Source organism: Ochotona princeps, chromosome 10 (genome assembly GCF_030435755.1).
Source record: "Ochotona princeps isolate mOchPri1 chromosome 10, mOchPri1.hap1, whole genome shotgun sequence".
Taxonomy (NCBI): Eukaryota; Metazoa; Chordata; class Mammalia; order Lagomorpha; family Ochotonidae; genus Ochotona; species Ochotona princeps.
In genome coordinates this window covers 51,883,588-51,896,525 of record NC_080841.1, presented here as the reverse complement: position 1 = coordinate 51,896,525, position 12,938 = coordinate 51,883,588, and the positions used below count along the sequence as shown (strand labels likewise).

The 12,938-nt window shown below is 42.9% G+C and overlaps 1 protein-coding gene across 2 annotated transcripts in view; it reads left to right on the top strand.

The window, feature by feature from the left end:
* The window catches only part of SMYD3 (SET and MYND domain containing 3), a 632,714-nt gene that overhangs the window by 474,202 nt on the left and 145,574 nt on the right, over positions 1–12,938 (top strand). For both annotated transcript variants that reach the window (XM_004578490.4, XM_058669436.1), the window contains exon 8: positions 8,236–8,346. In XM_004578490.4, the coding sequence (XP_004578547.1) occupies positions 8,236–8,346 (111 nt within the window). The remainder of the gene's footprint in view (positions 1–8,235; positions 8,347–12,938) is intronic.

Here is a 12,938-nt window from a genome sequence, read left to right as displayed (position 1 = left end):
CAGCCTCCCAAAGTTTTTTGACTGATATTTAATTATACCTGTCTTTGGGTACAGTGTGATATGTCAGCACTTGCATACATTTTGCAATGATCCAATTAGAATAATTAACATATTCATGCAAAAAATTCTTACTTCTTTGGAGGTGAAAATGTTAAAAAAAAATCTCTTCTAGCAACTGCAAAATACACAGTATGTTATTGTTAACTGTAGTTACCCTGTTAGGCCATAGATTACCAGAACTTATTCCTCCTGACTAACATTTTATCCATTGACTAACCTCTCCCCATACTTCACGTCCCCTTGTTTTCCCATTCTCTGATAATCAGATGAACTCATGGCTTCCAAGACGTCAGCTTTTTTAGATGCTACATAGGAGTTGAGATTATGATTTTCTTTCTGGCCTGACTTATTCAGCATAATGTCCTCCAGGTTTAGTCACAAATGAAAGAATTCAAAATTCGATACCATGTTTCCTTTATGCATTCATCTGTTAATATATTCCTAGGTAGAATCCATTCCATGGCTGTTGCTGACTGGTAGAGCAGGAAGTGTGAGAATACAGAGTTCTCTTCAACGTGCTGCTTTTATTTCCATTCGGTATATACTCATTAGTAGGATTGTTAGATTATAGGGTACAGTTTTTTTAACTTCGTATAAGACTATGAAGCAACTTTATTCTGAGAATATTAGCAACTTAATGAACTGTGTTTCTTCAAAAGCCCAAGTTCAGAAAAAGTGACATGGAGAGAAAAAAATATTAAATAGCTTCATAAATGCATATGAATCTAAGCAATCAAGTTCATTTTATATAAGCAATCTATGTTCATTTAAAAAACCCTCCCCCAAGAATGACTAAAGGCCTACATAGTTTCACAGGTGAATTTCACTAAACATTTAAAGATTGTGTACTAGCACAGCAGTACACATCCAGAAAATAGAAAAGGAACAAATGCTTTCTTACTCCTTTTAAGATATCAGTATAACCCTAATGAATATAAAGAAAAATTTAGAGCACTGCAACCCTAATTAATAAAGATGAAAAAAATCCTTCACCAGTTTTTAAAAAATCCAGATAAAGGTCAAAAGAAAATATGAACTATGAGATGTTTATTCTTCCACTTGTATATCTGTTCTGTTGGGTGCTCCTGTTTTCCAGATGGTAATGATCATACTTTTGGTTCACGTAAAGAGCTCTCATAAGCCTTTCTTATAAGGCCATCCTGGTGGTGGTGAATTCTTTCACCCAAGAACTGCTCTCTCTTGTCTTCAGATCAGCTCAGCTCTGGCTGTGGCAGTCTTTTGGGGAGTGAACCAGCAGATGAAAGAACTTTCTTTCTCCTTCTCTGTAAATCTGTCTGTCCAATAAAAGTAATTAACTGTTTAAAAGATGCCTTCAAGTTAAGAAATTCTTTCTTCTGCCTACTCCTGTTGGTTCAGTACACAAATGCAAGGGAGAAGAAGTGGTCCTATCTGTTGGTTTCTGTCCAAATGCCAGAGAGAGATAGAAATCACCAGTATTCTGTCATCTGCTGGTCCATTACCCAAATGCGTGTGTGTGTGTGTGTGTGTGTGTGTGTGTGTGAGAGAGAGAGAGAGAGAGAGAGAGAGAGAGAGAGAGACAGGCAGGCAGACAGACCTGCTTCTGTCTACTGGCTTACTACCCAAATACAAAAGAGAAAAAAAAAATGAGAAAATGTTCCCCTCTGCTGATTCACTATCCAAATACCATTGAGAGCAGAGAGACAGAGAGCACACCTCTATCCGCTGGTTAACTGCCCAAATACCAGAAATAGAAGAGAAGAGAAAAAAAAAGAGTGTTCTCCCATCTTAGGGGTCAGTGCCCAATCACAGGCAAGAACTGTGACTGAATCAGGTGAGCGCAGGGATCTGAGCACTCAGTCCAAGTCTTGCATACGGGCATACCCAGTCACTTGAGCCATCGTAATGGATTCCTAAGGTCTGCCTTAGCCGGAAACCAGTTAGGAGTCAGAGTTGGATACTGAGCCCATGTGTTCTGTTACGGAAAGCAAGTGTCTTAACTGGTGCCATAACCTTTAGATTAAGTGCAAAAATTCAATTGTATTCTGAGTTTCATTTATGGAGTTCTTAAGCTCCAAAGGTCTTGAATGGTTCCTTTTTCATTTTGTCTGTCTATGCTGAATACTCATTCACATGTTATATCCTCTTGCTGATACGTTTGAATTGCCTTATACTCTTGTGTCTAATGAAGTTTCCTTAAAATCATTATTTTGAATCGTTTGGCAGATACTTTGTTGTTGCTAAAATTACTGTGTTGCTTTGCTGGTGTCTTGTTACTTTTTTTTATGTTGTAGCTGAGTACGCCAGTGGTTATGTCCTTATAGCTTCTTCAGCTATAATCGGTGTTGATGATGTTTGTAGGTATTTCAGCGAGCTAGGCTGTGTGGGTTGTAGTTATACTTTCAGTTGGAACATAGTTTTCCTAAGTAGGTCAGGGTCACTGGCAGCTTAGGGCTGGTGTACCTGATAGTAGGGGGAAAGGGGGAGAGGGCATCTGTTAGTTTCCATGGGTTGTGTAAAAGTAAGTCGACCCCTTGGCCCAGTAGGTGTGGTGTATGCCCAGTTGTGGGATGGGCTACCTGGCAATGTTTGACACTGCAGAGGGACTGAGCCACGTGTCTGTGTCCAAGTGCTGCACACAAGGGTCAGCCCACTCAAGGGAAGCCTGCCCAACTGCTTCCTGAGGGAAAGGGGCTGAGCTTCTCCTCAGGGCCTCAGTGGGCTGAGCTTCTGAGAAGGGGAGAGATAGGGCCAGCAGGCACCTGCATGCCTCAGAAGGCCACACTAAGCACAAGAAGCTGTTTGGATGCTTCTTAGGTTTAGCTGCTTATCTGTGTCCCTAGGCCTCTGTGACCTGAGCCCTTCAGTCTAGTGCTTCATTTTCTTCCTTCCTTTCTTTTTTCTGCCCTCCCCCCTTTTAAAGCCTTATTTGTTTATTTGAAAGAGTTACACAGAGACAGAGACAAATGCAGACAAAGGGAGATCTTCAATCTGCTTGTTCGCCCAATGGCCAAAGGCTGGATCTAAGCCAGCCTGAAGTCAGGAGTTTCTTCCAGGTCTCCTATGTGGATGGGTGCAGATGTCCAAGCACTTCAGCTGTCCTCCGCTGCTTTCCCAGGCCAACAGCAGGGAGTTGAGTTGGAATCAAAGCGGCCAGGACTAGAACTGGGCTGACACTGCAGACAGGGGCTTTACCCATATGCCACAATGCCAGTCCCTACTGGTCCTCCTGGGACTGAGGGAGCCTGGGATGGGCCACTTGGCTGCTCCTGAGGCAGCAGGAGGGAGAGCAAAGTTCTTTGTTTCCTAGGTTCCTCTGCAGGCTGAACTACTCAGGGATTGCTGCCTTGTTTCTTCCTAATGCCGTGGGAGGCTAGATGAGCATTCTAGATGATTCTCAGGACTGAATTTGTGAAGCTGCTGGGAGAAATGGCTTCAAACAACTCTGGGTGCATTGGTCCTCAAGATAGCTCCATGTAGCAAGAGCCAGGGTCTCACAGGGTACAATGAGAGGCAAGCTCTTCTTCCCAGGTGTTGCAGCACTATCTAGAATTCCTAAGTAACCTAGAGTTCCGCAGAACTTCAGGGTTCTGCAGCAGTAAATGCCTCAAACATCTGTACTGTGACTAACAAATGTGTAGGTCCTCCTGCTTCGCCCCCCTTTTTTAATGCAGAAATTCCATTTTGGTTTAAGGGTGATTGATCCAGGAGAGAGGGAATGGCAGATGCTGTGTGTTTAACAGCCTTCTTTCTAGGCCATGCTGTATATGTTTGTGTTGCAAGGTCTAGTCCTGTGCTCACTTTCTTGACCTGCTATGCAGGACCCGCAATCTGTCCTTGCGCTGTGCTGTCTGAGGTTAGGAGAAGGGTAATGGAGGCAGGCCCTTGTTCACTCATACTAGAGGCTTGGCCTTGGTGCGTTCCATGTGAGGTGGGGTTGGGAACAGAACGACTCTGCTTGTATTGGCCATCGCTGAGGTGAGCTTGGTGCTGGACCTGCTACCAAGCCTGGACTTAACGCCTTCCAAGTGAATTGGGGGTAGAGGGTGGGGTGAGGCAAGGATTGACACAGGCAACTCTGTCCTTCCTTTAACAAAAAGTGAGATTTTTTTCTTTCTTATTTCTTTTTCTTTTCCTTTTTTTTTTTTTTTTGCTCTTTTTCACTTCAGAGACAATGTTAGTAGAAAAAACCCCTGAAGTTATTACATATAATTCCAGAAGTGAACATAGCCTCTAATTTTAATTTGAACTTGTTGTTCACTGGGATAATGAAATGGTGGCTTCTTAGAAAAGAAACTCACTTTGCTTTGAGATTTTGATGTAAGCAAAATTGAAGATCTGGAAATATCTTTAAATGGTGTTATTGAAATAATATTAGAAATGGTTGAGTGCATTTTTCTTAAGAGCAGCTGCACTTTAAAATGGCAAAGCAGTGGTCAGTGGCATTAATATTTCAATATAGTTTTGTTCGGTGCTGTTAAAGCATCCACTGATCAATGCCCAAGTTTTAAATGCAAATCCCACCAAATGAGCCTTACATAGTAAGTAGACTCCATTAGAACTGATGAGTTCAATGAGGTTTTAAATGAAGGTTTGTATCTGGCTGAAGAAAATGATTTTGCTGTCATCCCCAGTTAGTAATCTGCCTGTGATTTTTCCATAAACATAAATAAAAATGTTTTTGCCCTTGAACTTTGGCTCAATGTTTTATATGATTCTGTTGAATGAAAGAGGCACAGAGAGGAAAATGGGTCACTCTTTCTGCAGGAATGGGGTGTTCCTCTTCAGGAGATGCATATCTGAGCCACACTTACAGGATGAGAGGATTTTCACCAAGTGTGGAGAAAGAGACACTGGTTAACTAAGACAGCGCTGGTTATTGGCATGGCATGATGTCAGGCCATAGCAGCATGTGTGATTGTGATAAACTACGGGGTGTAGAGAGATGTTCAGACTAGAAAGGCAGATATGAAATCACTTGACAAAAGCCTTTTATGCCTTCATCCCAGAGGCATTGGAGAACCATCCAAAGTCTTCATATAGATAAACAACAGGATCAGATGTGAGTTTTAGGGAGGATCCTATCAGAGCGGTTTAGAAGATGAAAGGTACAGTGAAGGCAGCAGGGAGGCCAGGTAAAGTCATTGCAGAATCCAGGTACTGGTTACAGGCAGTTAGGGCATAGTAAGGAAGCTGTCAGAATCTGTTTATTGGGAGTAAATGAAACAATTAGTCTCCTGTTGTCCATTCAGTGCTGGACACTGTTACTCATAAATTTTGATGGTTGTAATAAAATGTTGGGCTAGTTGAGCACCCTGGAGTTAGTGGCTTCACACTGGGCATGTGGTAATCACACAGTAAGTACAGCCAATTGACCTGATTGAGTTCTGGGGCTGATGACTAAGAGCCCCTGTGCTGTATTGAGAATTAGGGTCCTAACATTAACCCAAGATGAAACACAATGCTTAGCTCATTTTATTTCCTCACTTCTTGTAAAGAAAGTGAGATAAAGAGAAACTGATAACAGAAGATCAATGTGTAAGGGTACTTCAAAAGGTTCATGGAAAATGGAATTAAAAGCTAAATTTAATTTGAAAAAAGTTTGATATACATAGCTTTCCCTTTAAATATATATATCATATATACATATATATACACACATATGATATATGTCACATATGCATATATATCATATATATGATATATATATCACATGAATATTGTGAAGCTTTATCATATATACTGCCCAAAACTTAATACTGATAGGCTGTTTCAAACAGTGTATTTAATTGGCTATGTGGAACATAGAATTCTCTAGAAACAAGAGAAATTTGCTTGATAATTTGACCCTTTATACCTCAAAGGCAGCCATGGCTGTAAATCATGAGGCAGTAGCAGGATTCAGGGATTTAGGAAGTGGCTGCAGTCTCTCTTGAGGGAGTTCTGTTGCCACGGAGCATTACTTAGCACAGTTAGGAAGTACTTCATGTTTTGTGATTGTGGCAGCTCCCGAGCAAGCCAGTCTCACCTAGAATACCCAGAGGTGTGAGAGCTGTTAGTATAAAATGAGTGTTGGACTTGCCTCAGGAGCTCTGGGTGCAAATCCCAGCATGACCCGAATCCAGGGCCTTTGCTGCTTTTTGCTGTTGCGCGTTGCCTTTGCAAGATAGATGTCAAACACAGTAGACAGTTACATCATTGTCCACATTTCTTACAGGTAGGTGTTCTTCTTGTACAGATGGCATGTGGTAGTTGCATAACAAGTAAACAATCTGTGGAAAGCTAGCCACCCAGGTCATTCATGGCTTCTGCCATGCTAGTGATGGCTGTGATGTAGCTGACACGTGGCTGGCTGGGCCAGTCCTCCCTGTAGCTTTTGTGAACCTTACAAAGTTGTGCCTTGTGTCAAAGAGAATTGCCTTCTCTACCCTATCATGGTTCCAGGCAAGTGAGGTCATGCTTTTTTAAACATGAGACACTTTCTTTAAAGTATGAGAAAAAACAGAGTTCTTTGCTCTAGGAAGTTTTTGTCATCCCTTTCACTGGTTAATCCTACCTTCCTCCGCCAATACACATACAACCAAAATTACTTTCTACATTTAAAGCTAAATAATGAAGTAATTTGTGTGCTGTGGTGTAAGTTAATATGTTACAGAATTTAAAAAAAACTTAGAAAATGGTGAGGAAATTGGAATGCTGAGGTATGGTGGCAGTTGGTTTGTTCATTTATTTAGGATGATAAAGTGAGAACTCATTAAGAAAGTGATATTTGTTGTAATTTTGAAGGAGAAGAAGATCACCATAGTGGAAAGGAAGCAGAGATATATTTGTAAATTTTAGTCATAATGAATTTTTAGAGAAAATAATCTCATGAAGGCCTTACATTTTATTATAATTACATAAAATAACTCTTAGGAAATTAGTATAAAGCATTCTATATGCATATCTACTTTTGTCATTTATTGCTGATTTCTTTGTAGGCTGGTTTCCCACACTGTGCACTAGCACCAGTTTGGGAACAATGCTGAGTTGATCCATGAGACCAGCCTGTACTTAGGCAGACTGGGGAGCTTTTATGGCATTGAAAATAGAGCACAGGGATCCACAACAAGGCAGGGACAAGACCAGCTCTGGGACTTGGATTTTATAGGCTAGAGAGAATGGCAGCTGACATCAGAGAGGTGGTGATAGAAAGGTGGAAAGCAGTTGGTTCTTGATGTATTTCCAAGGTAGAGCACATAGATTCTCTTGGATTAGATGATGAGTAGATAGGACAGTGCAGTAGAGGATGACTCCAAAAGTGACACTTGGATAACTGGAAAAATAAGTTACTCTCAACTGCAAGACAGAAGACCCCAAGTGAGGAGAAACAAATTAAAGACAAAAATCAAGAGTTTTGTGTATTTTCCATTAGACTTTGTGCATAGGAAATGAAGACCTACTCAAGTGCAAACTGTCTGAACATTATGTTGTTACCTAAAGAGCTGTGTCTTAAAGTGGCTCTTCTGGGCAGAGAAAAGCCCAAGGGTTTCTTTATATTCCTCACCTAGAATCTATCATTCAAAGCAGGAAATTAGTATATTTTCAAAGGTCCAAGAAAATTAAAAGCCTTTATCGTTGATTGCAGCCCAACAATAAACTTTCCCCTAATTGGAAATCATGCACATTTTTCTGTTTTTTTAAATTATTTTTTAATGTTAGTTACAAGTAAAAGAATTGTCGCCTTCTTGTAAAGATACCAGCTTTAATGACCCTGAATCCCATGAGGCAGCTACAGAACTGATGAGGATTTAAGAGCAGTCTGGCTGAGTCATCTGGCACACATTTGATTGCCAGGATTAATTTGGCACCTCTGATCGTCAACAGTTATAGAATTCATTACCAAACCTTATTTGTATCAAAAACACAGCAGCTCTTGTTATTTTATTACTTTGTGGAAAAAGTGAAGTGCAAAAATATAGAGAGATCATAAGCCCCAGTTGTTTAAAATAAATATGTAATACATGTGTGCTTAACAGACTAAGAGGAAATAAAATAATACATATGGTTATTTGAGTTGAAAGACCATCCGTGGTTTCTTCTTCGTGTTTTTTGGTGTATAGTAACAAGTTATACTGTAAAACTTGGCAGTAATAGTAACTGTTACAGAAAGTGAGTGCTACATCATGTGATGTCTTCCCTCTCTGGTCCCCACAGCTCACCATCTGCTACCTGGATATGCTGATGACCAGTGATGAGCGCCGGAAGCAGCTGAGGGACCAGTACTGCTTTGAGTGTGATTGTTTCCGATGCCAAACCCAAGATAAGGTATTTTGTTTGGGGTGTACTGGAATGCTTCCCACACAGGAGCTCAGTGATTGATAACTTTGCTTTTATTTCATGAATCCAAAATTAAATGATTCTCAGGTAGGACTCTGAGCCATGAAAAAAAACAAAGACAAGTGAAGTAATAGCATTGAGCTGCATATGTTTGACGTCCTAGAACTGTTGTCCACTGAACGGCATATATCTGATTTCCTAGAGCTTTTGTTTGTTTCTAGTGTTTTATCTCTTTGAAATTTGGTCCACTAGTCTTTCCAGGGTAGTATTTTATCAGCTGAATATAGCGTACTCTACCACTTTCACTTTTTCAAGGAAAAAGAGCCAAAATAAATGCCATAGAGATTATGAATGAACTCTATGGTACTCGTGCTTTCCTTATTTTGAGCTTATTTAGTTTGCACAATGTCAGGTTACTGCATGACACCTTATGTCTGTGGAGTGTTTACATTGTTAGCATTATTTTGTAGTATCTATCTCATTTGATCTCTACTAAATAAATTTTAAAAACAGAGCTCAGGGTCAGAAACATGCGCCTCCGGAATGGAATAAAGGAAGAAGTGGCAGAACCAAATGTCACATAGCAATCTTTTGAGTCAGTCTAGTGTCCCTGTCAAGGTGGCACAGTCACCAGTGACTTCTGATGCTTATGTCAGCGCAGAAGAGGCAGTTACTCTCACTGCAGGGGAAAGGACATTGAACATGCTTAGTTTCTCCTTTGAAAAGAAAAAACATTTGGAAAGAACTGAATTTAAATGAGTAAAGATGAATCCACTAATAATAGCTCCCTCAAAGTTCCATTAACTGAAGCCAACTTCTAGTGTTAGCTATTTTTTTTCCAATGATTATTTTTATTTTGACGATTTTTAAATAGTTGATTAGAGTGATAACGGTCAAGGGCTACAGGAAGGTGGGTGAGGCCATTATTTCCACATTCTCTTTTTTTCTTTCCTGTGTCTGGGGGATAGGGTGAGATAAGAGGAGAAGCCACACCCAACCTCCCAAACGCCTCTATAGGCAGGGATGGAGAACAGCCACCTGACACTACCCCAGGGTTCCTGATGTGGGGCATGCTCTGAAGCTGCTGCTCAAGAGGTTTTGATAGTTTAACAGTTCTGAATTACTACCAATCTCACCACTCCAAGCAAGATAAAATCTCTCCAGAATCCACTGGTTGACATAGTCCACTTTAGAGTCTCCGTTTGCCCATATATTCATCACCAACACTTGGCTGGGGTAGTTTATCGATTTGTTCTGTCCTCCAACCTCTGTTATGTACCAGGTATCAGGAGGCCCAGCTCTGACACATGCACTCCATGATCAGACCATAGAGCCTGCAATTCTCTCCATGGGTAGGGTTCTGAGTCCAGCAATTAAGTTGGAGGGATCCCCAAAGAAACTTCATCTGAGGTGATTCCAGTGCTGATATTGTGTGTACTTACTTGCCAATACAGGGTCTGGCACAGTTTGTTGCCCAGTCAGCTTTTACACACACTGGTGGTTGCAATTTGCTGGGTCAATTCTGTCTCCAGCCCTGTCTTCTGCGCAAAGTAATGGGTGATGCACTCCAGTCCAATCCTGCCCACTGCACACTTGGCCCTCATGCAAACCAGTGGGAGCTGCAGCCTAGTCAGGGCAACCTGCAATAACTCCCACCAGGGCCGCCCCTTGCCCTGGTTCCTATGCATGCCAGTGTGTATAGCAGACTGGTCCAGTCTATCCCACATCCATTCAGCTCTCAAATTTGTTGATGGGCATTGAAACCTAGTCCAATGCAACCAGCCCCACTCTCCGGCCTACACATGTACCAGTGAGTGCCACACTCTGTCTAGCCATGCCTGCCCCAGTCCTGGTTTTCGTACTTACCAGTTGGAGTGGCAACCCAAGAGGCTACCTACTGTCTCTCTATTGGGCCCATTCCCAGATCATGCACTCTCTAGGTGGTTCTGCATTTTCACTTGACAGAATTTGCCCCCAGTGCCAGCATTTGCCAGCTGATGCTGTGGCAAAGCCCAACCAACCTTCATCCACTCTGACTTATTCTTGCACCAGTAGGAACAGTCAACCCAACCTGGTTTTCTCCTGATCCAGCTCACATGAGGCCCACAGGTGTTATAACTCTGCGTGGCCTGGTCTGCCCCCATCCCAACTCTCATAGTCACCAATGGGAGTGGTGGTCCAGTAAGGGAGCCCCCCTACTGGGTTCACCCCCTCCCTCCCAACATATGCTGGTTGGATTGTACTCTGGCCTGACCAGGCCCAACCCACCCCCAATTCCAACCCACCGTGTTGGGGGCTAAAGCCTAGCCCAGCTCAGCTGGCCCTTAGTCCCAGCCCTCATGTGAACTGGCTTGTGTTGCAGCCCAACCCATATTCCATCTGGTGCTTGGATTCACAAGTGTGTGACATGAACTGGCCCACTTGGTTCGCCCCGTCATGTGCCAAATGTTTGCTGATGAGTACCATTACCTGGCCTGGTCTGGGCTACTCCCTATCGTGGTTCTTGTGCTTACCTGCAGGGACTGTGCCCCAATAGAGGAGTTCCCCAAGTTACTCCATCAGAACTCCCAATGCCAGATCTCGTGCCCATAGGTAGGCTCTGGGCCAGCCCCACTTAGTCCACCTCCTATCCTAGCAGAAACAGTGGCCTTTCCTGACTGGCCTTCACCCATTCCAGTTTTTACTGTTGGGTATTACAGCCCAGCCAAACTTAGTCCACACCCAGGAACAGCTCACACATGGTTCAGCAGGGGCAGGGACCTAGCCCAGCTTGTTATACACCTACCCTGGTTTTCATAAGCACCAGTTGGTGCTAGAGTCTATCCCAGTCTGGTGCACCCTTGACCCAGTCCACACTTGTGCCAAATTACACTGCAGCTATATCCAGACTAGACAGCAGTCCCCACTCTGGACCTTGCACTCAGTGGGAAACACAACCCGGCTGGGGTGTCCCCTTTGCTGTCCAAACAGGTCTTTTCCCAGTCATGGATCTTGCATGTGCCAGGGATTGCTCTGACCCAGCTTGGATAGTCCCTCACCTGTTTTGGTCTTTGCCTTTAGGTGCTGTAACCTGGCTTGACCCAGCTGACCCCCCAATCCCAACTCTGGCTGGTGGATGCTAGAACCTGGCCCTGCTCAGTCTGCTCCCATCCCTGGCTCATGCAAACCTGTACAGTGACAGCCTATCCCAGCATGACCTGTGCTCCAGCCTGGTTTCTGCACTTGTGGGTGAGCTAAGGTTTGCTCGGCCCTGCCAAGTCCGCCCCTTCCAAAACCAACCCACACATTTGCCAACAGTTGGAGCTACCTTGCCCAGCTTGCCTGACCCCCATGCCTGGACCATGTGCTCACCAGCGGGAGCTATGACCCACTAGGAATTTTCCCAAGTTCCCCCACTGGACCCACTCTTAGACCCAGATCTCATGCATGCCAGCAGGTCTAGGCCCGTGCCCAGCATAGCCTGCCCCTCCATCTTGTCCTTGTATGAACTGGTGCATATTGCAGCCCATCCTGCCCTACACCCTGTTTCAGGATGCACATGTGGCTGCTATAACCTGGACCTGCCCAGACTATTCTCAGTCCCTGTACTTGTGAGTGTGGCAGCTCCATCATCACACCTAGTTCAGCGTAGTGTTAGCTTTTTGATGCTGGTCAAAAATATGCCATAAATAAGCAAATACCCTTGTGATTCCTCCCCAGGCTCTGATTCTGAAAAATGAGCTAACTTCCTGTCAGCATATTTTTATAGGAATGCTGTTCTATTTAGTTTCTCTTAGATGTCATTGAGTGTGATAGGCCTTCAAAAATTTCCTGAATGAATAACCTTATTTTATTAAAAATGGTGTCCCATTCATTACTGTTTTATTGAAATAATTGAAATATGGGCTGCAGTAGTTTGTTAGGAAAGAGTTTAACTACAGTTAACAGATAACTCCCAAGAGGTTATCTTTAATTGAGGAGATGTATTTGTCTTATGAATTCTGGAGAGATCATCTAAGAGAGCTTCTACTAAGACATATCTTACTGCAGACATGCAATCCTTCTTAACCATTTCTAGCATGTGGCTTCTGCCTTTACACTCCTAAGATGAGATTTGTCCCCCTACCCATGCCCCGCAGTCATTATTTCTAAGCTCTAGACAAGAAAAGGGGGCTAACACACAAAGAGCAAAAGGAATACCTCCTGGGGAGGCCTGCCCCAATCTTGCTGTTCAGAATGGTGTCTTATGGCCACCTTTAGCTAGAAAAGAACCTAGGAAAGGATTTCAGTTTCTTTGCCTTGATGAAAGAGGAAAACAAGGGAGGAGTGTGAACAGCTTTTAGGGAGCCAATCAATCCACCATGTCTACAATACCCACAGAAACTGTTGTCTGTTCATCTGTTCTTTCTTTTTTTTTTAATCTATTTTATTGTATTGTTGTTGACAATCTTTACATAGTTAATTACAGTTAAAGGAAAAAAAAAGGTTCAGGGGGATAGGGAAGTGGGTAATACTATTATGTCAATATTGTTTCCATCATGTATCTGAGGTAAAGGGGGATATTGAGGGAGAAGCCCCACCCAGTTTCCCGCCCACCCCAA